General features: G+C 43.5%; 1 protein-coding gene across 1 annotated transcript in view; it reads right to left on the bottom strand.

The window, feature by feature from the left end:
* Positions 1 to 339: 339 nt before the first annotated feature.
* ddx1 (DEAD (Asp-Glu-Ala-Asp) box helicase 1) overlaps positions 340 to 25,670 on the bottom strand; it is a 63,274-nt gene continuing 37,943 nt past the window's right edge. The window contains 8 exon segments of the mRNA XM_038800241.1: positions 340 to 696; positions 3,673 to 3,793; positions 13,295 to 13,390; positions 19,344 to 19,386; positions 19,487 to 19,559; positions 19,637 to 19,709; positions 22,391 to 22,482; positions 22,639 to 22,785. Coding sequence (XP_038656169.1) covers positions 566 to 696; positions 3,673 to 3,793; positions 13,295 to 13,390; positions 19,344 to 19,386; positions 19,487 to 19,559; positions 19,637 to 19,709; positions 22,391 to 22,482; positions 22,639 to 22,785 — 776 coding nt within the window. The 3' untranslated portion in view covers positions 340 to 565.

A 25,670-nucleotide genomic window follows, 5' to 3' on the forward strand; every position in this document is an offset into this window, starting at 1 on the left:
AAAATCAGTCTAAACTGAATTTGTGCGAAGGGTTCCAGGGGTAGGGAGTAGGAAGAGTTGAACAGAAGAGAGAAAAATCAAAATAGGGCACCACCTAGTCTCACTCAGACTAGAAAGTAAACTGTAGATTTAGAAGTATATCTAATATTAGCCATAGACTTAAATGCAAATAACAAATGGTTTCAGAAACTTTTTCTCATTGATTCTAATGTTCCTGGAATTTGTCCAGCTGGCTTAAAAATATCCTTAAGATCTATATTCTTTGTAGAAAGGATTTTTAAAAAGTGGGAAAACTGTCACACTTTACATTCACACATTTTATCAAATCACAGAACCCACTATAATTTTTGTTTATTTTATTCACCACAGTAATTCTAACATTTGATGATTCACTATCACGTTAAGCTCATGTATAAACGTGGTTAATCATTCAAAAAAAAAGGTCGACATATAGACCAGTGTTTGCTAATCATTCCTAGATGTTGCTTTGCAGCAATAAACATTTTAAGCTTCTTTTGTAACTTGTCAGCTTCTTTGTTGCACTAAACTGAGACGCATGTTACAATCAAAAGCGATTGAACAGTTGATTGGGAAGATAGCCAAAATGTAAGAAAGAGGATTGAGCCTCCTTTTCAAGGGCAGCCAGCTCTTGTACTGTAGATGCCAAAGCGTCAACATGGCCCTTGTACTGCCCACCTGCCAAGAGGAAGAGCAAAGAAAGTTAAAATCAAGACAAGTTTGAATTATTTGGTCAGTTTGTTCCGATTAAATTTCATCAGCTAGTGTAACACATTTACTATCAAACATGCCAAATGAGGTTATTGCTGTTGCTATGACTTGATGGGAGCAACTCAATGAATGCATTTTGCACAATTGATGATTTGTAAAAGGAAATAGAACCCGCGAGCAAAGTGCAGAAGAAGTCGTTTTGTGACAACATTTTAAACAAAGTGGAAAATGCAAAATGTCGGTATAATCTCATACCACGCATGAGTTGAGTTTGCTTTGTTTTCAGAATGAACTGGTACCTTTACTTGGCCCCTGGAAAGTGGTTTGACCCCCAATGCGGTTTTTGTTCTAAGCTGGCTTCCCCTCCATATTTATAAAATTGGAAAGAATGTGTGACCTGGTTCAAATTATAATCTCCAGGTTAACTCTTTACTTTCTGGATTCAGTCAAGGAGAAATTTGCTAAGGTTATCTGGGAAGGTTAGGGGAGTGGAACTAATTGTTCTTTCAAAAGAGCCAGCTTAGACATGATATGCCGAATAGCTGTCCAAGAGATGGCGCAGTGATTAGCACTGCTGACTCACAGCGCCAGGGACCCGTGTTTAATTCCAGCCTTGGGTGACTGTATAGAGTTTAAACTTTCTCCCAATGTCTGTGTGGATTTCCTCCAGGTGCTCCGGTTTCCTCCCACAGTCCAAAAATGTGCAGGTTGGGTGGATTGACCATGCTAAATTGCCCCTTAGTGTCCAAAGATGTGCAGGTTAGGTGGCATTATGGGGATAGGGTGAGAGGGTAGGCCTTGGTAAGGTGCTCTTTCAGAGGGTTGGTGCAGACTTGATGGGCCAGATGACTTCCTTCTGTACTGTAGGGATTCTATGGTTCTAAGTTGTCTGCATTGATCCTTAAAAACATTTAAATGAGATCTTAGGGCTTATGGAAAATTAAGTAATTTGGATAAACTAGTTTCAAGACCAAGAAACACCAAACAGCATCATGAATCTTTTGAGATTAATTGTGCAAAATAAAAACCAGAAAGGTATTCAAATGCATGTTAATTCTAGTAAGATGGTCAAATATAGCCAGGTATGACTAACTCAGAACAGTTTCACAAGCTTAAAGAGTTCTTAATGGGCATTGAGCACCTTATCTCTGTCTTCTCAAACCAGAGGGATAATACAGACAAAATAGTTAAATATTGTGAAATACTGGTTACAATAAGCATAATAAGAGGGGGGAAGGGAAGTACTGCAGAGACAGACATACATCCTTGAAGGTGGATAATTCATCAGGGCTGGATGGCTTAGTATCCCAGGATGGTAAAGGAAACCAGGGAGGAAATAGTGGATGCTCAGGGGATCATTTTCCATCCTTACTGGATACAGGCGAGGTACCAGAGGCTTGGAGATCTGCGACCATTGAAGCATCATTTAAAAAAGGTGCAGGGAATAAGCCAATTAATTATAGGCTGCTCATCCTGACTTCAGTGGTGGGAAAATTAGGAGATAGCTATCGTCTTTAGAATATCGATTGTTTGGAATGAATTCCACTTTACCACCATCTCAACCAGAGAAATGTGAGGTAATGCATTTGGGAAGGGAAAACAAAGCTAGTGAATACACAATAAACAAAAGGTTATTAAGATAGGTAGAATGAGAGAACTTGACTACAGGTCCACAGGTTCCTGAAGGTCAGTCACAGAACTGGTGGATAAAGTGGTAAAGAAAGTGTAAGGAAAATAAAGCTAGTTTTCAGGGATTTAGATTTGTAATGGTAAACATTAGAAATAAGGTACAGTTTTAAGTGGGCTTAATTTAATGTTTCTATGCCTGGAACGGCAAAACCTATAGTAAGATTCATGCTGGACAATGATCTTTATATATGTGGGGGTTGGTCAAGTTCCAACTGTGTTTTTATCGAGCTCAGAAAGGGCAATTTGGATATTTGTGTGTAAAGATCTTTAAAGGGGAAATATTGACAGTGTGATTACCAAAGTGTGTAGAATTTTGGATTTCATATAGAGGTATTGAGTACAAAAGCAGGGACGTTATGCTGAACCTTTGTAAAGCTCTGGTTATAGAATCCTTACAGTGCAGAAAGAAGCCATTCGGCCCATCAAGTCTGTATGAACCTTCTGAAAGAGCACCCTACCTACGGTCAGGCCCCCACCCTACCCCTGTAACCCATCTAACCTTTTGGATACTAAGGGCCAATTTAGCACGGCCAATTCACCTAACTTGCACATCATTGGACTTTAGTTAGGCCACAGTTAGTGTACTGCATCCAGTTCTGGTCACTACACTTTAGGAAGAACGGGGATGGTCTTGAGGGTTTGGAGGAGATTATTAGTATGATTTCAGGGATAATGGATTGGAAAAGCTGCTGTAGTCTCCTTTGCTCCAAGGAGAACAGATAAGGATGATGTGACTGAGGTGCACAAGGTTATGACTGGTTTGGACAAGGTAGACAAGAAAAACTGTTCACGTTAGTTGATGATACAAGGACTAGGGTACAGAGATGCAAAGTTTCGGACAGGAGATGCAGGGAGGAATGTGAGGAAGAATTTTCCTTTTAAAAAACACAGCCAGTGGTAATGGCATGGAACTCTACTTCTATCACCTTTGTCGGCAATGAGATGATCAATGATTTCAAAAGGAAATTGAATGGGAACGTGAAGGGCAGGGGAATGAGTGCAGGGGAATGAGGCTGAACAATTTGCTCTAGCGAGCTGTCATGGACTTGGTGGGCCAAAGGGCCTTCTTCTTTGCCGTAAATGTGTCTGACTCTTTCAAAGAGTTGGCCTAGGAATCATGGATCAATAACCTGATGTTCTCCTTCTATATATCATTGCATGAACCTTTGAAAAAAAATAATGATGCAATTAAATAGATTTTAAAAAACAATATGATTGCAACATATCAAAGCTCTTATCCTTTAAAGTACTTGCCTACTGTTGCTCTTCTCTTTCCATAGACTACTTTGCCATCAAATTCATCCACTGGTATTTTCAGGTCAGGCTCAACTTGAGCGATGATGACATTCAAGTGCTCTTCGATGTCGGTCAACAGCTTGAAAGAATTAAAAATGTTTTTATTTTCTTGGCTGAGACATTAAATGGGCCAGTATGCACAGTCAAAATATTTTCAACTCACAATCCATTGAAAAATATTGACAAACATTATTGAATGTTAGTCACCCTAGGAGTTAATAGACCTCTGTTGTATTATCCATTTTAACTCTGTACCTTCAATTTTCTTTTCTAAAAGTAGAAAATCTGGGCATGACCAAAGTTTTTAAATAATGAGGGAGGTAGTATAAAATAATTTAACTATTTTGATTGGGTGGGGAGACAAAGGGGCAGAAAGTAGCAGAGGGGCAGAAAGTAGCTATATATTGTTAAATGGTCTGGATGATTTTCTATTTGGAGGGTTGACAAGGGTTATTATTTCCAGAATCACAATACATACGATCTGGAAATTAGTTCTGATCGATATACAACCTTATGTCAAGAACAGTACAATGCATTTACCTCCAATGGGGTGATTGGTAAAAACAGCACTTAGATGTTAGCCAAATTCCTGGTTAGAGTTACGGTTGCTAATAATACTATTATTCATCTCAAATCCATCCAAAGTAAATAAATTGCTTTTCATTTTTTTGCAGCTTTACCAGTGTTGTTGATATTAGGCAGGGTCAGAAATAGCTCAGCTCTGATCAAGTTGCCACAATGTTCCAAGAGGTTATCTTACATGGTAACAAATGCAACCTTTATATGCACCCCTGCCTCCCAATCCGTGGCTTGCTATGAACAGTGCCATCGAAAGTTCAACAGTTTAGTTTGAACATTACATTTTGTTACAGATGTAAAACAATCTTATTCAAAAGTCTAGTTACATTATTGGCACTTAGTTTGGAGAGGAAGAAGGCATTTACAAATCAGCTAGAAATCTATAGAAAAAGAATTAATCCTACTTCATGCAGTTGCAGCAATTGGTTGTAAACATGCCCGTGACACAATAATGCACTGGACACCAAGGTAAAATACTTTCATTCTCGGCTGCATTCTTATTTATGAGCATCTCCATGAGAAATATATGTTATAATGCAAAACATACAAGATGTAAGAAGAGAGTGTTCTATTGTGCACATCCTCCAAGTTCTGTAGACATCAGATATGGTTATTTGTACATTCTGTTCTCCATCTTTAAGGGGGAAGATTTCTTGCAATCAGATAGTAACCAACAGACAAGTCACCAAAGTCAAAGTTTATAGGTGTATAAATGAAATCAAATATTCCTCATGTGAGGCAAACAAAAATCAAATTTTATGTCAGGTTGAAAAGCAAGGTGGTATTCAAGTTTACAACTGTAGATTATTTTGCAAGAAGTAATCCAAGTATGTTAATCAAAACATGTACTAGCTAATTTCTTATTGATGTAGGCATGGCTCGTTCAAATTTCAGCTGTAGTCAACAAATAATTCTGAAATTAGACTTAAATAGAAAGGATTTTAGGTCACTGAAGAATGGCCAAATAAACTGGTGAACCAACTACCACAGTAGGTGAAAGGCTTTACTTAAAATAAACCATATAGGACGGAGATCATGTGATGCAGGCGCAGGAATAGTTGCTTTTCCACGGGCTCTGTGCCACTTGCTTATAATCCATCATTTATCCTGATTGCCTGGCCATCACCTGCCTAATCCTCGAACTAATAATTGATGTTATGTCCCTGGAAGACTTCTACATTAGTATTGATAAGAATATGCCGAAAAATATCAAGAAACTCCTTGATAAATGGATTCAACGAAGGTGGAGCTGCATTTTCAATATGCCGCCTGATCACCAAGAGGTCTCCAACCTGGCGCTCTCTGATGTACTCGGAGGTGGTGAAAATGACGACTGCTGACACGAGATTTATCAATCAGAGGCTCGGCATCCTGACCTATGCTCATGAGGCGGAGTTGCAGAACACCAACAAAAGACTTTTGAGCCTTAATACAGAGGAGAGAATACTGGAATATGATGCTTCTGTGGCAGAAGCTATAATTCAATTCTTAGAAAACCGGCTATTTGGAGAACCGAGATTGGAGAAAGAGTTTCCGAGTCGTTGATCTGCTTGATGGAGTGGAGGATAAGGCTCCTGTTAGGTTCTTTGAGAGCTGGCTGCCATGTTTTCTTAAACTGGATGCGAAGGCTGGGCGTTTCAACTTGGAAAGGGCGCACTGTATCCTGTTGTTTTGGATTAAGTGACATCATTCGTCCCAGGTCTGTAATCATTTGCTTCCAGAATTTTAAAGATTGCCAGAGTCTTGGAGGTGGCAAGGCGCAGTCGGACCTGGCTCCACAAGGGGTGATGGTTTCCTTCTTTCAGAACTTTTTGGCGGTGACACAGATTAATCGTTGAGGCTTTGATGAAGTTCAAAGGCAACTCAAAGCAGCTGGAGAGAATTATGTTATGTTTTATCCTGTGACCTCGAAAGTCATATCCAACGACCCCCCAAAGTCTTTCGATAACCCGACTGCTGCCTTGGCCTTCATCTATGAAGGACACGGATTTGGACTGATGGTCTGCAAATTGGACTAACTCAAAGCTTTAATCCAGACTCTGCACGATGTTGTTGCTGAATTTGTCTTTTATCCTGTTAAGGGAAGATTCTAATAATTGAGTACTGTATTGAATATCTTCTTCTACTCAAGTGTTTCAGGGTCTCTTATTATTCTATCTTAGTCATGGCAATAATAAGAACAACAATAACCTTTATTATTGTCACAAGTAGGCTGACATTACACTGAAATTAAGTACTGTGAAATCCTCCAGTCGCCACACTCCGGCGCCAGTTCAGGTACACAGAGGGAGAATTCACAATGTCCAATTCACCTAACAAGCCCGTCTTTCTGGACTTGAGAGAGGAAACCGGAGCACCGGAGGAAGCCCACGCAGATGCTGGGAGAATGTGCAGACTCTGCACATTGACCCAAGCCGGGAATCGAAGTCGGGTCCCTGGCGCTGTGAAGCAACAGTACTAACTACTGGGCTACCGTACTGTGGTAGATGTGTCATGTGCTTATTATCCATTGTCTATTTGTACTATCCATGTATAAATCATGCCAAAACCGAGTGGCGCCATTGCTGAAGGGGATGGTGGTGAATGCAGATCTTCATGGGCGGGTTTAAAATGCAGGAAGGGCATTCTGCTCCCATTACCTTGTGGGCCCTTCTTTCTCCCCTTGAGGGCATTATATCCTGATGTTAATGATAGCATGGCTGTGGGGGTAATTCTACGATCCTCAGTCTTATTGCGGAATGTTCCTTTAGAACCTTTGTGGTCCTGCTTTTTTCGTATTTTTATTGTTTATTTGTTTATTGTCACGTGTACCAAAGGTACAGTGAAAAGTATTTTTCTGCGAGCAGCTTAACAGATCATTAAATACATGAAAAGAAGAGGAAATAAAAAAAACATAATAGGGCAACACAAGGTACATAATGTAACTACATAACACCAGCATCGGGTGAAGCATAGAGGGGTGTTGTGTTAATGAGGCCAGTCCATAAGAGAGTTGTTTATGAGTCTGGTAACAGTGGGGAAGAAGCTGTTTTTGAGTCTGTTTGTTCGTGTTCTCAGACTTTTGTATCAACTGTCCAACGGAAGAAGTTGGAAGAGTGAGTAAGCCGGATGGGAGAGGTCTTCTATTATGCTGCCCACTTTCCCCAGGCAGTGGGAGGTGTAGATGGATGAGAGGCAGGTTTGTATGCTGGACTGGGCTGTGTTCACGACTCTCTGAAGTTTATTACGGTCTTGGGCTGAGCAGTTGCCGTACCAGGCTGTGATGCAGCCAGATAGGATGCTTTCTATCTAAAGTTGATCAGAGTTAATGTGGACATGCCGAATGTCCTTAGTTTCCTGAGGAAGTATAGGCGCTGCTGTGCTTGCTTGGTGGTAGCGTCGACGTGGGAGGACCAGGACAGATTTTTGGAGACGTGTACCCCGAGGAATTTGAAACTGCTAACCATCTCCACCTCTTGATGCTGACAGGGGTGTGTACAGTACTTTGCTTTCTGAAATCTTTAGTTTTGCTGGCATTGAGGGATAGATTGTTCTCGTTGCATCACTCCACTAGTTTCTCAATCTCCCTCCTGTATCCTGACTCGAGGTTATTCGAGGTCTGGCCCACTATGGTCGTATCGTCAGCAAACTTGTAGATGGAGTTGGAATCAAATTTTGCCACGCAGTCATGTGTGCACAGGGAGTAGAGTAGGGGGCTAAGTACGCAGCCTTGCGGGGCCCCGGTATTGAGGACCATTGTGGAGGAGGTGTTGTTGTTTATCTTACTTGTTGGTTTTATCCTGCGTTGGTATAAGCAGGTCTTCTATGAAAGGTGCAGCTGGGGGATACTTTGGTGCCTCTGATGTAAATGATTTGGGGACTGTGGCACGAATATCCAGTCCTAATTTTCTTTTGTGGCCTATGTAATGGTGGCAGTTAATCTTCATTTGCTCATGCAATGTAGGGGGGTATTAATCACCCTATCAAAAGGAAATAGATTCTCTCCTTTCTTAAGAAGAAGGTGGACATAGCCTTATCACAGAAAACTCATCTGCAGGACAAGGAGAACTTAAAATTGAAAAGAGATTGGCCGAGCAAGCCGTCTACGACTCTTTTTCATTTAGTAGTGGGGGGGGGGGGGGGGGGGGGGGGAATTCTGATCAATAATTACTGCCCCTTGAAGGTAGAGACTTGCACGAGAGACAAGGGTGGTAGATATGTAATAATTAAGGGCACAATGCATGGAGACACTGTCAATAATGAATGTGTATGAACCTTCGAGTATTCCCTGGGGTTCATCATTAAGGCCTTTCTGGACGTTGCAGTGTTAGTTTCAGTCAACTCCTTTTTGGCGGGTGACTCTATGTGACATTTTAATCCTTTGATAGATAAGCTACCGGTCACTCGGAACCGCCCCCCCATCCCCCCACATGCTGCAAGCTTAGAGCGTTGGCCTTGGCATGTAAGGAGATGGGATATGTGGATGTTTGGAGGACCTCACACACCAGGAGAGATTTTGGTTTCTTTTCAGCCATCCATGTGTCACACTAGAATAAATTACTTTTTTGTGCAAAGACGGTTCTACACCGGTTTCTTCCTCCAATATAGGTAGCATTGTAATCTCGGACTATGCCCGTCTTTTTGGAATTTTTGCTTGAAGTCTCCTCTCTCCACCCCGATTGAGATCATGGCGGTTTGATGCCTCTCTTCTCAGAGATATGTCAATCACTACGCATTTCAAGAAATAGTTTGAGTTTTTTTTTCTTACAGCTAACTTGACTCCTGATGTTTTGCCTTCCATTTTGTGGGAGATGGGTGAGGCTTATGCAAGGGGGCTGATTATTTTGTATACAGCTAACAGAAGACATAGGATGCCAGAGAGCCAGCAACGGTTAGAAGACAGTTTGGCTGAAGCCAAGGAGAGGTATAGAAGGGCACCTAGCAGGCAATTGTTAAATGAAGTTGGCACAGCAAGGGTGGCTCTTGATTCAGTGTGCACTCAACAGGCTGAGAGAAGTTTAAAGTCTGCGAGGCAGAAATCTACAAGTTTGGGAATAAGCCAAGTATTAATAAGCTTAACTAAGGTGGCAGCAAGTAGAGGGCTGTTCCCTCTGTGCATTGTTTAGGGAGATGGAGAGTTACGAGTACAGAGAGGATAAACAAAGCTTTTAAAGAATTTTATGCAGAGCTGCATAAATTAAATCAGTCTGGTGATGCAACAACAGGTATGGAACATTTTTTCTCTTTCCATGGGCTCTCGGGAGCCTCACAGGTCAATGCCTGGTTCTCGATGATCCTGTTCCTAAAGATGAGGTGGCCAGGCCCATTAAGGAGTTTTAGCCAGTAAGACCCCTGGGCTGGATGATTTTGGGTGTGTGCTCTCGGGAGTTAAAGATTTGTTGTTGGAGCCACTGGTGGGTATGTATTATCTTGCCTTTGAGGTGGGGGTGTTGCCACCAACACTTCGAAACGAGCAAAGAATCCATTGAGTTCATCGGGAGGGGTGCACTGTTGCCGGAGATTCTAGTCCGCTTTGCCTTGTCGCCCGTTATGTTGTTTAAACCTTACCACAACCATCAAGAGTCCGTGTGATTAGTCTGTGACTCTGGCTTAGTCTGGTATTGTCTCTTGGCGTCCCTGATGGCCTTGCGAAGGTCGTACCTAGATTTCTTGTATAGGTCACGGTCACCTGTCTTGAACGCCTCAGACCTGGACTTCAGTAGGGAGTGGATCTCCGTAAACCATGGTTTCCGGCTGGGGATGCAGGTACTACATTCTTTGGCATGCAATCATAGACACACATCGACTTGAAATTATTGTCTAAGGTTCTGGTAAAAACATTGGAGGCTAACCTTCCGACAATTGTTCGGGAGGACCAGCCTGGGTTGATCAGGGGCAGATTTTGTAGTAATGTCAGAAGACTGTTGGAAGTGATTCAGGCCTTCCAGTGAAGGGTGCTGGCTAGAATGGTGATTTCCCTCGATGCAGAAAAGGCTTTTGTCTGAGTTGAATGGAATCATTTGGTGTATACTTGGTGGATGTTTGGGTTGGGTGAGGAACATATTAAGTGGATTCAAGAGGCAGCACAAGATCACATTTTATGCGGATGACGAGTTGCTGCTTGTATCCAACACGGTTGTTACGGTCCCAGCAATTATTGGAGTGGTGGACAAATTCAGTGCCTTCTCTGGTTATAAGATCAACTTTACAAAGTCTGAGGCTATGCCCGTAGGGGCATTGAGGGGTAAACCCCCTCCTCTCATAAATTTCCCCTTTAGATAGTTCCCCCCTCGTGTTCAAATATTTGGTAGTTACAATCACCCCTTTTTTTAGACAGCTAGGTGGGCTAATTTTCCTCTGCTGATAATGTTTATTAGGTGGGACCTGGCTCGGTGCTAGACTTTTGGCTGGGAAAGATTGCACCAATTAAGATAAATTGTATTGCCTAGATTGTTGTACCCCCTGCACATTCGGCTCTTATTATTACTTTTTCTGAGTTACAAAGCCAGGGCTCAGAGTGTGGTCAGGGGCGAACCCCTAACCCAGCTCCTTGCCTGCTCAAAAAACCAATTCAAATTCAAATTGAATCCAATTCATGGTCCCCACCAGAGACACACCAGATCGGAGCCAAAAGCAGAGCAGATACTACTATTGGTCTTAGCCAAATTTGTTTGTTAGGATTTTACGGTAAATTAACGGAATGATTAGCTCATTTATTTGGAATAAGCAGCAGCCTTGTCGCAAGCTGGTTAAGTTTTAACTCCCGGGGCCAAGGGAGGACTGGGTCTCCTGAATATTAGGCTATAACAGCTGGCTTCTCATCTAAGGTTTATAAGGGATTTGGCTAGGAAGGATCCTTTATCCATTTGGCTCGATATTGAAGTAGACCAGTAGGTTTACCCTCTACAGGCTATGTTGTTTCATGGTAGTTTTAAGCTGGTTCTGCTAAGTGTGATAATCCAATTATAATTAAAACTCTTGAGAACATGGAGATTTGTCTTTCAGCTCGAAGGAAGACATAGGGTTGGATTCTCCAATTTTGAGACTAAGTGTTGACTCCGGTGTGGGATACAGTGGCGTTTTGCGCCCAAAGAAACGGCGCAAAACCTCCACTAATCCTTCGTCTGGTGAGGGAGCTAGCAGGCACGCAGCGTAGAGCCCCTGGCTCTAGCTGCGGATACGGCCGGAGAATTGGCGGGTCCGTGGCCACGCATGGCGCATGGCGGCGGCCTGCACCTGTGAAACATGGCGCCGGCTGCGGGTGGACCTGGCCTGCCAAATAGTGCCCCCCCTTCCGTAATGCTCACCACCCCTGGACCACTCCTCAACCAGTGCCCCCAGCCCTTGCCAAATGTCCCCTGCCCGCGGATGGCTCACTCCAACTGTGGCAGCGCTGGACTCAGTACGCAGCCACCACGCCGGGTCCCCGGAAAAAAAATAGCATGAGTGACCCACTGCAAGTACGCCATTTTGGAGGGTACGGAGCATCGGAAAAGCGGCGCCGCCCCCAATTTCGGCACCAACGGGAATTCACCGGCCAATCGCCGAACGCGATTTTGGTGTCGGGAGAAGGGAGAATCCCAGCCATAAACTAGCTTCTGCTCTCTCTTATCAAGGTATTCCAGACTTTCTAGTCTAAATCGACAAAAGATTCAATATTTGGCGAGGTAGAGACATTTGTAGGCTGAGTTGAGTTGAGAGATAGTTCCTTGTCATCTGCCTTGTCATCCTTTGAGCAGCCATGTCATCAATTTGACACAGTAAGAAGTCGTAAGAAGTCTTACAACACCAGGTTAAGTCCAACAGTTTTTCTTTGGAATCTTAGCTTTTGAAGCGCAGCTCCTTCATCAGCTTAGTCTCGTGATGAAGGAGCTGCGCTCCGAAAGCGATTAATTCCAAAAAAAACTGTTGGACTTTAACCTGGTGTTATAGGATTTCTTACTGTGCCCACGTCATCCAACACCAGCACTCCACATCATCACTTTGAAAGCCTAGCAATTTGCTTTTTTTAAGTAAGTACAGCTGCGAGGCTTTATCTTTAACAAGACACCCTGCATCTTAATTCCAGAATCCTACATTAGCATGTTGGGGGCCTTACAGTCTTGGTAAGATCTTGGCAATGAATATTGACGAGGAGACTTGCAAAATTTTGGTTTGTAATGAAATGAAGGAGACCCAGTTCAAAATACTGCATCATCTGCATATCATGGCTAGTCTAAGACACAGGCTTGATCCTGCAATATCCCCGATGTGACCAAAAGTGCCGGGTAGTCAAAGGTGATAATATACACTGTTTATGGATTGTGTTAAGATTCAATCCTACTGGTTTGTTGTAGTCAGAGAACTGGAGAGGAATTTTGACAGAGCCTTGGTATGTAATCCGGTGTTTCTAAATCGGAGTCTTCCAGATTGGAAATTACTGATTTTAATGAAAAAGGCTACACAATATCTTGACCATTGCAGCACATAAGAATCTCCTTTGCTACTGGATAAATGACAAATATCCTTCAATTTAAAACTGGCACGGGCTAGTTATGCAATATGTCCCCGTAGAACTGCCGTCTCAGTCTGATGCATTCCATAAACATGGGACCATAATCTCAATGTATAGGCTCTACCTTAGCTAACCTATTTCTTCTGGGTTTTCCATGAGCTGGCTTATTGTGTTAAGTCTTGAAATCATAAAACACTTGTGTGCGCGACCCAAATTATTATCCACCTGTATTTATATGGTCTTATCTTCAGTCCCCTGAACTCAATTCATTCATCTGTTGTTGGATTGATCTGGTGTGTAACCTAGAGGCACCAGTTCCTTAAGTATACCGTTCTGAATTTATCCTGTCTTGCTTGCAATTAAGCGTGTTCTGTTTTGTACCGGTTTTGCACTGATATTTTTCTGTTAGTTAGTTGCGATTATGGTAAAAAAAAAATTGGATAAACGTAATAAAAATATTTTTTTTAAATTCACACAGACCAATGCGATGAATGGTTGTTTGTTTTTGAATGCAAGAAGATAACATACCTGGGTTTCATTGTACCATATGGTACATCCACCCTGGTCTTTCAGTCTGGTATTGTAGCAACCTCTTCCACGATTTGGACATACATGGTACCAAACCTAGAAATGGTTAATTAAGTTTTGGTTAAGCCGGGGTTTCCCAAACTGTGTGCCGCACGCAGAACCCCAGAAACATCGTAAAACCCCGAACATTCTCATAATGTCAACTCCCCCTTTTTGCCACGAAATAGGTTTGAACATAGAAATAAAATGTAAAAAAGTATTTTCCAGATACATCAATGCATATACAGTATTAGGAATCAGGAAGAGGCACACTGTCACAAATACATCCACCAGCTACATGTTCCCCTCACATTAACCCCAGGCAAAGCCACCCTCCCATGGTCCCTTAACATTAACCCCTAAAAGAATTATCCAATTTAGGATTGGGTAATGTAAAAAAAGTTCTCTCCTTTAAAAAGATATTTAATCTTACCCGTTGTCATTTTTAAATGGGAGGAATGCTGTGTGTGCGGCCGCTCGTCCTCACCCACACCGTGCATTTGTCCCCGCTCCCCCACTGTGCACTCATCCCTGCCCTACGGTTTCATATACAACCCCAAACGCGGTCTCGTATCCGTATCCCGGTCTCATCCCTGCACACGCAGGCATACGTCCTCACACCCTCTTTCCTGCTCCTTTCCCAAAGGCCCGCTTCTGGCCGATTCATCTCCTGTCAGTTCCTGCCTCAGCTCAGCCTCACTGTTGGTTGCAGGTTTTTATGCCCAACAATAGCGAGATCGAATAAATCGAATGGGTCAATCAGAGTAAGGCCTCTTGGAGCACTAGATATTGATGGGCCAACCAGTCAACCTATAATGGAATCTCTGCAGTGGGGATTGAGGCCATTGAGCTCATCTGGACTGCTTCGACCCTCTGAAAGAGCACCCAACCGTGACCTATTCCCCCGCCCAATCCCCACACAACCCCAGCCCCCAACCTTTGAACACTAAGGGGCAATATAGCAAGGCCAATCCACCTAACCTGCACATCATTGGACTGGGAGGAAACTGGAGCACCCGGAGGAAACCCACGCAGACATGGAGAGAAAGTGCAAACTCCACACAGTCACCAAGTTTGGAATTGAACCCGGTCCCCTGGTGCTGTGAGGCACTAGTGCTAACCACTGTACCACCCCAAATCAGCATCCAGTGCTCCAAGAGTTCTTGCTCTGATTGGCATCTCGAATTATTTTTAAACTTTGTATGTTTGCACGTAGTGGCTGCCAGCTTCACGGACCCCCTGGAGACCTTTCGCGGACCTCAGTTTGGGAATCCCTGTGTTTTCTAATTGTAGTCATAGCTCCAAGAGGACCAGCCAAATTCTGGTGTTTTCAAAGTGACAAGACATCAATATCAGTAGATTTCAAATGATGCTCAAAATGGATACAAAGCATAAATATTGGACTTGCAACTCCAATATTTTAATATCTTCCTGCTTGAAATAATTTTAAACAGCCTCCATATTAAACCATCTAAAACCAGCAGCTATACAATTTTAAAAGATCACTAGGTTTGGTTATTACTTGGTACAAAGGGGAAAGTGCTGGCATCATGACTGGACTGGTGATCCAGAGACCCAGGGTAACACTCTGGGGAGCTGGGTTTAAATATTGGTGGAAATTGAATCCAATAAATATCTGGAGTTAAAAGTCTGAAGACCATGAAATCATTGTCATAAAAAAAACCAGCTGGTTCACTAATGTACTTTAGGGAAGGAAATCTGCCGTCCTCACCTGGCTTGGCCTACATGTGACTCCGGATCCTCAACATAAATGCCCTCTGAAATGGCCTGGCAGCCACTTAGTTGTATCAAACCGCTACAAAGTCAATAGAAAAGGTAAGAAAGCGGACGGACGACCCAGTTTCAACCTAGGCACTGGAAATGGCAACAGCAAACCCAGCCCTGTCGACCTGACAAAGTCCTTGTTACTAATATCTGGGGCCTGTGCCAAAATTGGGAGAGCGGTCTCACAAACTACTTCAGCAACAGCCTGACATAGTCATACTGACAGGATCATACCATACACATAACATCCCAGACACCACTATCACCATCCCTGGAGGTATGTCCTGTCCCATTGGCAAGACTGATCTATTAGCATAGAACCATAGAATTTATAGTGCAGAAGGAGACCATTTGGCCCATCAAGTCTGCATTAGCCCTTGGAAAGAGCACCCCATTTAAGCAGTGGTGACACAGTGGTATGCAGTCGGGGGGGGAGTTACCCTGGGAGTCCTTAACATTAAATTTGAACCCCATGAAGTCTCATGGCTTCAGGTCAATCATTGGAAAGGAAACCTCCTGCTGCTTACCACGCACCATCCACCACAAGTTAATGAATCAGCACTCCTCCATGTTGAACACCACTTGGAGGTAACACTGAAGGTGGCAAGGAAACAGAATGTATTCTGGGTGGGTGGGGGACTTCAATGCCCATCACCCGGAGTGGCTCAGTAGCACCACCACAGACCGAGGTGCTAGACTGGGACTGCAGCAGGTGGTGAGGGAACCAACAAGAGAAAAAGACATAGTTGACTTAATCTTCACCAAACTGTCGTAGATGCATCTGTCTATGACATTATCAGGAGGAGTGACCACTGCACAGTCCTTGTGGAGACAAAGTCGTGTCCTGACACTGTGGATACTATCCATCGTGTTGTGTGCCTACCATCGTGCTAAATGGGATGGATTCAGAACAGATCTAGCAACTCAAGCCTGGGCATCCATAAGGCGTTGCCATCAGCAGCAGAATTGTACTCAGCCACAATCTGGAACATCATGGCCCGGCACATCTCCCACATTGCCACCAGGCGAGGCGATCAACCCTGGTTCAAACAAGTATGCAGGAGGGCATGCCAGGAGAAACACGAGGCATACCAAAAAATTAGGTGTCAACCTGGTGAAGCTACAACACAAGACTACTTGTGTGCCAAACAAAAGAAGCAGCAAGTGTTAGACAGAGCTAAGTGATCCCACAACCAACGGATCAGATCTAAGCGCTGCAGCCCTGCCACGTCCAGTGGTGAATGGTGGTGGACAATTAAATAACTCACTGGAGGAAGAGGCTGCACAAATATCCCCATCCTCAATGATGGAAGAAACCAGCACATCTGTGCAAAAGACAAGGCTGAAGCATTCACTTTACTCTTCAGTGAGAAATCTTGGTCTCCTCCCTAGCATAATTGCAAGTCTTCAGGCAATTCGATTCATTCCATGCGATATCGAGAAACGGCTGATGGTACTGGATTCTACAAAGGCTATGGGCATTCCAGCAATAACATTGAAAACATGTGCCAGGCTCCTAGCCAAGGTGTTTCAGTACAGCTACAACAGTGGCATCTACCTGGCAAAATTGCCCAGGTATGTCCTATACACAAAAAGCAGGACAAATTCAACCTGGCCAATTACTGCCCCATCAGTCTACTCTCAATCATCAGTAAAGTGATGGAAGGGGTCATCAACAGTGCTATCAAGTGGTACTTACTTAGCAACAACTGCTCACTGATGCTCAGTTTGATTCCGCCAGGATCACTCAGTTCCTGACCTCATTCCAGACTTGGTGCAAACATGGACAAAAGAGCTGAACACCAGAGGAGAGGTGAGAGTGACTGCCCTGGGCACCAAGGCAGCATTTGATTGTGTATGGAATCAAGGAGTCCTAGCAAAACTGGAGTCAATGGGAATCAGGGGGAACACTACAAGACCAGAAGACATAGGAGCAGAATTAGGCCACTCAGCCCATCGAGTCTGCTCCGCCAATTAAGCATGGCTGATATTTTTCTCATTTTCATTCTCCTGTCTTCTTCCCATAACCTCTGATCCCCTTATTAATCAAGAACCTAGCTACCTCTGTCTTAAAGACACTCCAGTGATTTGGCCTCCACAGCCTTCTGTGGCAAAGAATTCCACAGATTCACCACCCTTTGGCTGAAGAAATTCCTCCTCACCTTTGTTTTAAAGGATTGTCCCTTTAGTCTGAAGTTGTGCCCTCTGGTTCTAGTTTTTCCTACTAGTGGAAACATCGGGCGGGATTCTCCGACCCCCCCGCCCGGTCGGAGAATCGCCGGGGGGCGGCGTGAAACCTGCGCCCGCCAGCTGCCGAATTCTCCGGCGCCGCGCAGGTCGGCAGTTCTCCCCAGCAATTCTCCAGCCCGCAATGGGCCAACGTCCCGCCCGTCCTATGCAGGTCCCGCCGGCGTAAATTGGAGTTGGTCCCTTACCAGCGGGACCTGGCGGCGCGGGCGGGCTCCGGGGGTGCACGGGGCTATCTGGCCCCGGAGGGTGCCCCCACAGTGGCCTGGCCCACGGTCGGGGCCTACCGATCCGCGGGCGGGCCTGTGTCGTGGGGGCACTCTATTCCTCTGCGCCGGGCGTGTAGGCCTCTGTGATGGCCGGTGCAAAGGTGAACACCCCCGTGCGGATGCGCGGGGATGACGTCAGCAGCCGCTGACGCTCCCGCGCACTCACGGCGGCTGGCGGAGTCCCTTCAGCCCCGCTGGCGTGGCGCCAAAGGCCTTCCACGCCTGCTGGAGGGGCGCAAATCACTCTGGCACTGGCCTAGCTCCTGAAGGTGCGGAGGATTCCGACGCCGGAGTGGTTCCCGCCACTCCACTGCGCCGTTTCTGCCCGCCCTGCCGATTCCCGGAGAATCCCACCCATCCTCTCCACATCCACTCTATCCAGGCCTTGCAGTATCTTGTAAGTTTCAATAAAGTCCCTACTCATCCTTCGAAACTCCAATGAGTACAGACCTAATGTCCCCAACTGTTCCTCATATGAAAAGTCTTCATTCAAGGGATCATTCTTGTGAACCTCCTCTGGACCCTTTCCAAGGCCAGCACATCTTTCCTTCGATACGGCACCCAAACTGCTCACAATACTCCAAATGGGGTCTAACCAGAGCCTTATGCAGCCTCAGAAATATATCCCTGCTCTTGCCCACCACTAGTTGGAGTCATAGCTGACACAAAGGAGGTCAGTTATCTCAATCCCGGGACATCACTGCTGGAGTTCCTCCGGGTAGTGTCCTCGACCCAACCACCTACAGCTGCTTCATCAATGATCTTCCTTCCAAAAGAAGGTTAAATGTGGGATGTTCACTGATTATTGCATGATGTTCAGCGCCATTCGCAGCTCAAGACACCGAGGCAGTCCACGTGAAAATGCAGCAAGACCTGGATAATATCCAGGGTTGGGCTGACAAGTGACGCGTAACGTTCGTGCCACATTAGTCCAAGGTAATCACCATCTCCAATAAGAGGGAATCAAACAATCGCCCCATGACGTTCAATGGCATTACCATCACTGAATCGCCCACTATGAACATCCTGGGGCTTACCATTGACCACAAACTGACCTGCTCCTGTAACTGCAGTACTTGTATGGTTTGTCTAGTTAAGAGGCTAGGAATCTTACAGCGAGTATCTCACCTCCTAATTCCTCAAAGCCTGTCCACACCTAAAAGGCTCAAATCAGGAACGTGATGAAATACTCCCCACTTGCCTGGATGAGTGTAGCTCCAAAAATACTCAAAGCTCGACACTATCCAGGACAAAGCAGCCGCTTGATTGGCATCCCTTCCACAAGCATTCATCCCCTCCACCACTGAAGCACAGTAGCAGCAGTGCACTACCAGATGCACCACAGGAATGCACCAAAGCTCCTTAGGCAACATCTTCCAAACCCACGACCACTAGACAAGAGCAGCAGATACTCGGGAACACCACCACCTGGAGGTTCCCCTCCAAGTCACTCACTATCCCGACTTGGAAATATATCGCCTTCCCTTTACTGCCACTGGGTCAAATTCCTGGAACTTCCTCCCTGATAGCACAGGTGCACCTACTTCACATGGTTTGCAGCATTTCACCATCACCGTCTCAAGGGCAATTAGGGATGGGCAACAAATGCTGGCCTTACCAGCGAAGCCCACATAGTGTTAAAAATGAATATTAAAAATATGAAAACAAAGCAAATTTTGCCGACAATCGCATTAACACAAAAGTATTACCTTTTCTTTCTCAGTTGCCACCAAGGAAATGGCGAGACCCATCCTGAAAAAAACCCAAGTAAGTATAATTTGCGACCTTGCATACTTTTAAACATTAAGTAATATGCCAAAAGTAGACACCGGTGCTTAATGCAGTCTCTTACCTGTCAGCTCTGCCCACTCTGCCAATTCGATGAACATAGTTTTGTTTTTCGTCAGGAAGAGTCACATTAATTACTATTTTGAAAAGCAAAAGTAATTAGGATTGTACAAAATTAATGAGGAACAACACAATCGCTAGATAACTCACTTACCAAAAGGAATTCCACGAATGTCAATTCCTCTGGCAGCAACATCAGTACAGATCATGAGTCTTACATCTGCTTTCTTGTCAAAACAAAAGTGCATAAAAACTTTGTATTTAGACAGCCAACATTAAGCAAATATTAAAAGATAGTAACAAAAAAATTGAGACTTTTTTCCATTTTTACAAATAACACAAAAAATCCTCAAAACTGGTATAGTACAAATGCTTCAGTGTACATGAATCGAGAAAAAGACAGGATAACAGCAACACAGTTGGTTCAGCTTAATCTTTAAACTTGGTGCCACCGGGATTAGCCACTAAACGGCAAACAAGGTCCAGGGTGGCATGATGCCACAGTGGTTAGCAGTGCTGCTTCACAGCAACAGGGACCTGGCTTCAAATCCAGCCTTGGATGACTGGAGTTTGTACGTTCTCCCAGTGTCTAAGTGAGTTTCGTCCGAGTTTCCTCCCATATCCTCCCACAGTCCAAAGATTTACCGGTTAAATGGATTGGCCATGATAAATTGCCTCTTAGTGTCCAAAGATTAGATGGTTACGGGGATAGGCTAGGGGTGTGTGTCTAGATAGGTGCTTATTCGGAGGGTCGGTGCAGACTTGATCGCGAATGGCTCCCTTCAGCACTGTAGGGGATTCTATGAATTTATACCTTCACAAAAAGGATACCAGGAACAGCATAGCCTAATACAAAACAGGATACCGCCTCTCCAGGGGATTCCAACAAGGAGGACAGTTTAAAAGTCTATGTTTCAGACCACTTGCAGAACTGTAAGCCACTCATCCATCCGGCCTAACCTCCAATCAACAAAGGACTCTAACCATGCTGAGCCAAAGCTCTTACTCAGGCTCTGCTGCCAACAAGATACTACCTCCACAGTGAAACCACATCTTAAGGAGAGCAGACCACGAGCCCCCAAAGAGGACACCCAGGGAATGGTAATCTTCGCCACCACACAACGCATCATGCCCTTGGCTGTCCGAATTTAGTAAACACTTGGCTGTCCTAATTTACTCAATCAAGTGACCACTGTTGCTACCTACGTAGCCAAATAAATAAAGACCCATTCAAGAAAAGATAGATATCCGAGGATTAACCGACCTGGGTGTGCACTGACACACATCTCCTTCCACTAATGATACCAGAGGCGCCAACCACAGAAGCTAAAAAAAAAAGGAAGGAGTTTTCTCCAGGATACATAATCCACCCCCTAAATTCCAAGGAGTCAAGCATGGATTCCATAATCCTAAAATAGTGGGGTGGGGAAGATGAGGACTTGCCAACCACCTCTACACCAAACCATCTACCCACCACCCTGTAGTGTGACCTGAGCTTTATGAACAAAGTGAAAAGGTACCCAAACAAAATGCTCCCTCATTGTAAAAGTAAGGATTACAGTTCACATGAAATCAGAACTAGGTAAATACTGCATAACCTTCATCATTCTACCAAGTCAGCATGATTTTCGGCATAGAACAACAGCTCTGCTGCTCAAACATCGTACACCCTTGTTAGGATAAAATGCACCGACACAAAATAAGTGATATAACCACAAGGGGATAAAGTTCAGGATTAATGAACCAAAGAGTCACCATCCAGAGCTTGGGAAAGTCCAAAGCTATGACAGGATTGTTGAGCAACATCCCAGGATCTGTCGGGAGTTTCATTGAAGGCCCCTGAACCTCCACTATGTCATTGCCCTGAATCCCTGGGTGTGAGAAACCTAGGCCCCTGTGGGTGGCGAAGACCTGTTGTGCCCGGCTCGCTTCCGACCCCGCTCTGACAACATTGGAACTCTCTGCCTTAAAGGTAGTGGACGCGGGGGTCACTGAATATTTTTCAGGCGGAGGTCTATACAAACCTCTTAGACAAGAGTCAGGCTATCACGGGTGGATGGGAACGTGGAATTCGAGACACAGACAGATCAGCTACGATTTATTGGATGGCAGAGCAGACTCAAGGGGCTGAATGACCTACTTCTGCTTCTATTTTTTAAGTTAGTAATAGTTTGCTGTACCTCCAGGTTAATTTTCTGATTCGAGTCTAAGGCCCAGCAAATACCAATATTTCCTAGCAGTTCACCTTCGAAAAAAAAAATGTTTCCTATATTTCTACCAAGGTGATGAAGCGGGAGATCAGTTAGCTGGATGGCTGGTTGTGATGTGGAGCAACGACAGTGCGGGTTTAATTCCTGTACTGGCTGAGGTTATTCATGAAGGTTCCACCTTCTCAACTTTGCTTCTAATCTGAGGTGTGGTGACCCTCAGGTTAAATCACCGCCAGTCAGCTCTGAAAGGGGATAGCAGCCTCTGGGACTTGGCAACATTTAACAAAGCAGTATCCCCTCATTATATGCCACCTGTCACATTCTTATGGTCTCATATAACCTTTGCTTTTCTCATTACATCTTCATAGCTTTCATTCCCACCTAGCTTTGTTCGCAAACTTACATGAGACTGAGTGTAATGTAACCAAGTCGTTGCTGTAAATTTTTAAATAGCCGTGTCCTAACTACTGAACCTGGCTGTACCAGTTATAGCCTGCCAATGCTGGCTTGTCCTGTTTATTCTGACATGTTTTCGGTCCCTCAATTAGTGCTAATATATTATCTGCAATCCCATGATCCCCTAATTCTGTGTAATAACTTCTTGAATGAAACTTTATTGAATGTTGTTTTGAAAATTAAATATGCTAGATCCCCTTCTGTGGCAATGGAATTGAGATGGACAAGTATTCCAGAAGTACCTTGAATTTTTCCAAGTTTTGCTTTCTTTCATTTGGTTTTCTATCACCATGCAAGCAGACACAAGCGAACTGATGCCCCTTTTTATCTGGTCCTGGAAACAATAAATATATTTTATGTGAGAACCCCTTACCTCAAACCAGCAATGGAACAAAGAATAATAATAAACTTTATTTGTGTCACAAGCAGGCTTCATTAACACTGCAATGAGGTTACTATGAAAATCTTGTAAACATACAAATTATCTCACCTCCTCCCATCTGAATAAAGAACTGTTCCATGTTATCACAGTCAATCTTTGTTCTGCAAAAATTATCGCTTGATTCCATCTTGTGCTCCTTGATTGCACGAGCTGCATATTCGCCCTTAAGTATTTTAATAGCTTCTGACCACATTTCTGGGGAAATTGATATATAAAATTCTAAAAACAAGATATCTCCTATTTGCAATTAAGAAATTCCAAACAGTAATAGCAAGTTGATTAGTGACAAAATAGTTTAGCGTTTTAAAGTAATTGAAGCAACCTTATATACAGTAATTAAATCCAGACGCATTGCTTTGCTACTTTTGTACCAGTTAATTTACAGAATAATCCACAAAGCTTTCAAATATTAACAGCAAAATTCACCATTCAACTATAGCTTCTATAAAATCGAAGTGGTGAGAACCTAGCATGATGGCGAAAAAAAGCAATTTTGGCATTCATGTGGACAGATTATTAAAAGGTGCTGGAAAAGGTATAAAAAGAAAATCAAATCAGCTACTGGAATTTTGACTTTATTTTAAAGTAGCTGGAATGCAAAGGAAGGAAACTATACTTCATTTGTATATACTTCAACAGACCCCATCTGGAATGCTAAGTTCAGCTCCAGGCATCACTTCCACAGGAAAAAAATATGGCTTTGGAGGCTGTACAAGACAGATTTACGACAATGATATGAAATAAGAAGTTGAGGACATGTTGCACAAATTTAAGCTTGTAATTTCTCGAAGTAAAGAAGATTAAGGATGGTCTAATTTAGGTATTTAAAATGAGTTCAGAGGGCTGATGAGAAACTATCAGAACTCAAGGACAAGGGGGCATAATCCCAGTTTCATAGATTCAGTCACTACCAAATCTTACTCACACTTCCCTTAAAAGGTGCAATAGTCCCGACTTCACTTACTCAAGTATTGCATGGTCTAATAACATTCTTTATAAAGATATTTCTTCAATTTCTCTCTTCACTCTTGGGTGATAATTTGAAATAGAAATCCTGTAAACACTGACCCTAAAACCAAAATGACTCTTTAAGAAGGATTTTGAAGAGGTGAATAACTTTATTCATCTCTGCTTGAAATCCCCATATTTGACACCTTTCAACTAATTTCTCATCTGCATGGTTATGAGAAGTGGTAGGGAGAGGAGGCAGGGTAAAGGTGAAGAGGCCCAACAACTTTTACAAATGGGAGATATTCCAGAAATGTAGAGTGAGGCTTCTAGCCTCAGAATTCACCTATCACCGTGGCTATCCAAGATCTACTCCCAGAGTCAGCATGGCCCATCTCTATCTGTCCCCGCCTCCTCAGAGCCCTTTAAAATGAGACAGTCTGCTGAATCGGAGAAATTTCCAGATTAGAGCTAATAACCTCAGCAGCACAAATCTGACCCTAGGTCTCTGTTATTCATTTTGCTCAGTACCGTTGCCATTTTATTTTACCATATTTTCCTTTGTTCTATATATCTGCCTTTTTAAAACAAATTCCTTGTGAGGCACCGGGTTTTACTCCTTATGAAGAAAACTAACATATGCACATCTCTACCATTCCTTATTTCTATTCAGGTCATTTCCAGTATCAAAGAATTGATTGGGCTAGATGAGAAAGAGTCTCGGGAAAGAAAACCTCATGGTGAAAAGGCAAGTTCTAAGTTTGCAAGTTACCAGGCTGAGAAAGAAAAGGAATAAAACACAGAGGAACCAAGAGTTTGGATTAATTCAGGAAAATTAAATATCTACGCAAAAGGACTGTATAAAGTATACGTTGAAATTGTTTTTTCTGTTAGGCTAAACATAAGAAGGGAGATATTTATTCTGTTTAAAGCACAAGTTGCCTAGAAAGGTAGCGTTTAGGCAATTGTGTGTATAGTCTGTTCCAATAATCACCGTAAAACATGAAGTTTTTGTTGATGGCATTCTTTTGACAATTAACTAGAATTCAAATGTATTTATGAAGTTATGGTCTTAATGGAATCGTTTATGTCTTAAAATTGTTGATGGCAGTCCTTGATTATCTAAAATTCACAACTTGACCTGAAGTATGAAATTTAAAAAGTTGCCTCCAATTTGTATTAGATGATAAAGCTGCACAAATTCACTTCTATTCCATTCTAGATGTTCTGTTGCGCATTCTCTCATCTCCAGCATAAATGAGAGTAAGAGTTCTGTGACCATCCCTGCTACTTTCAATGTCCACTTCAGAGTTCCGCAAATGTTCTTTAAAGCAATTTATTGTTCTAATTATTTAAAAGCAATTATTTTCCTAATTAATAATTATTTCATGTTCTCCTTTAGTATTTCTACATTTTTGGTCTCAATCTATCATTTGTTGGAATGTCACCGTGGGATAATTAGAGATTAAAAAAAAAAGAAATTTGGAGTATCCAACTTGATTTTTCCCCAATTAAGGGGCAATTTAGCATGGCCAATTCACCTACCCTGCACATCTTTGAGTTATGAGGGTGAAACCCACGCAGACACAGGGAGAATGTGCGAACTCCACACGGACAGTAACCCAGGGCCGGGATTGAACCTGGGTCCTCAGCGCCATGAGGCAACAGTGCGAACCATTACAAATTAGAGATCCTATTTACTCCCCCTCCCACCTTCAGGAAGAGTCAGCAGTTGGTCAGAAAACCAGCGGCACTCAAGCTAATAGCAGATACCAGATTGTGAGGACCTTCAACAGCAAAGCTTAAGTGACAAATTACACGGCATGGACATGCAAAACATCTCATAGAATTTACAGTGCAGAAGGAGGCCAATCGGCCTATCGAGTCTGCACTGGCCCTTGGAAAGAGCACCCCATTTAAGCCCACACCTCCACCCTATCCCAATAACCCCATTTAACCATGCAATTTAGCATTGCCAATCCACCTAACCTGCACATCTTTGGACTGTGGGAGGAAACCGGAGCACCAAAGAAAACCCATGCAGACACGGGGAAAACGTGCAGACTCCGCAGTGACCCAAGCAGGGAATCGAACCTGGTGCCGTGAAGCAACTGTGCTAACCACTGCGCCAA

Source organism: Scyliorhinus canicula, chromosome 6, assembly GCF_902713615.1.
Source record: "Scyliorhinus canicula chromosome 6, sScyCan1.1, whole genome shotgun sequence".
Lineage (NCBI taxonomy): Eukaryota > Metazoa > Chordata > Chondrichthyes > Carcharhiniformes > Scyliorhinidae > Scyliorhinus > Scyliorhinus canicula.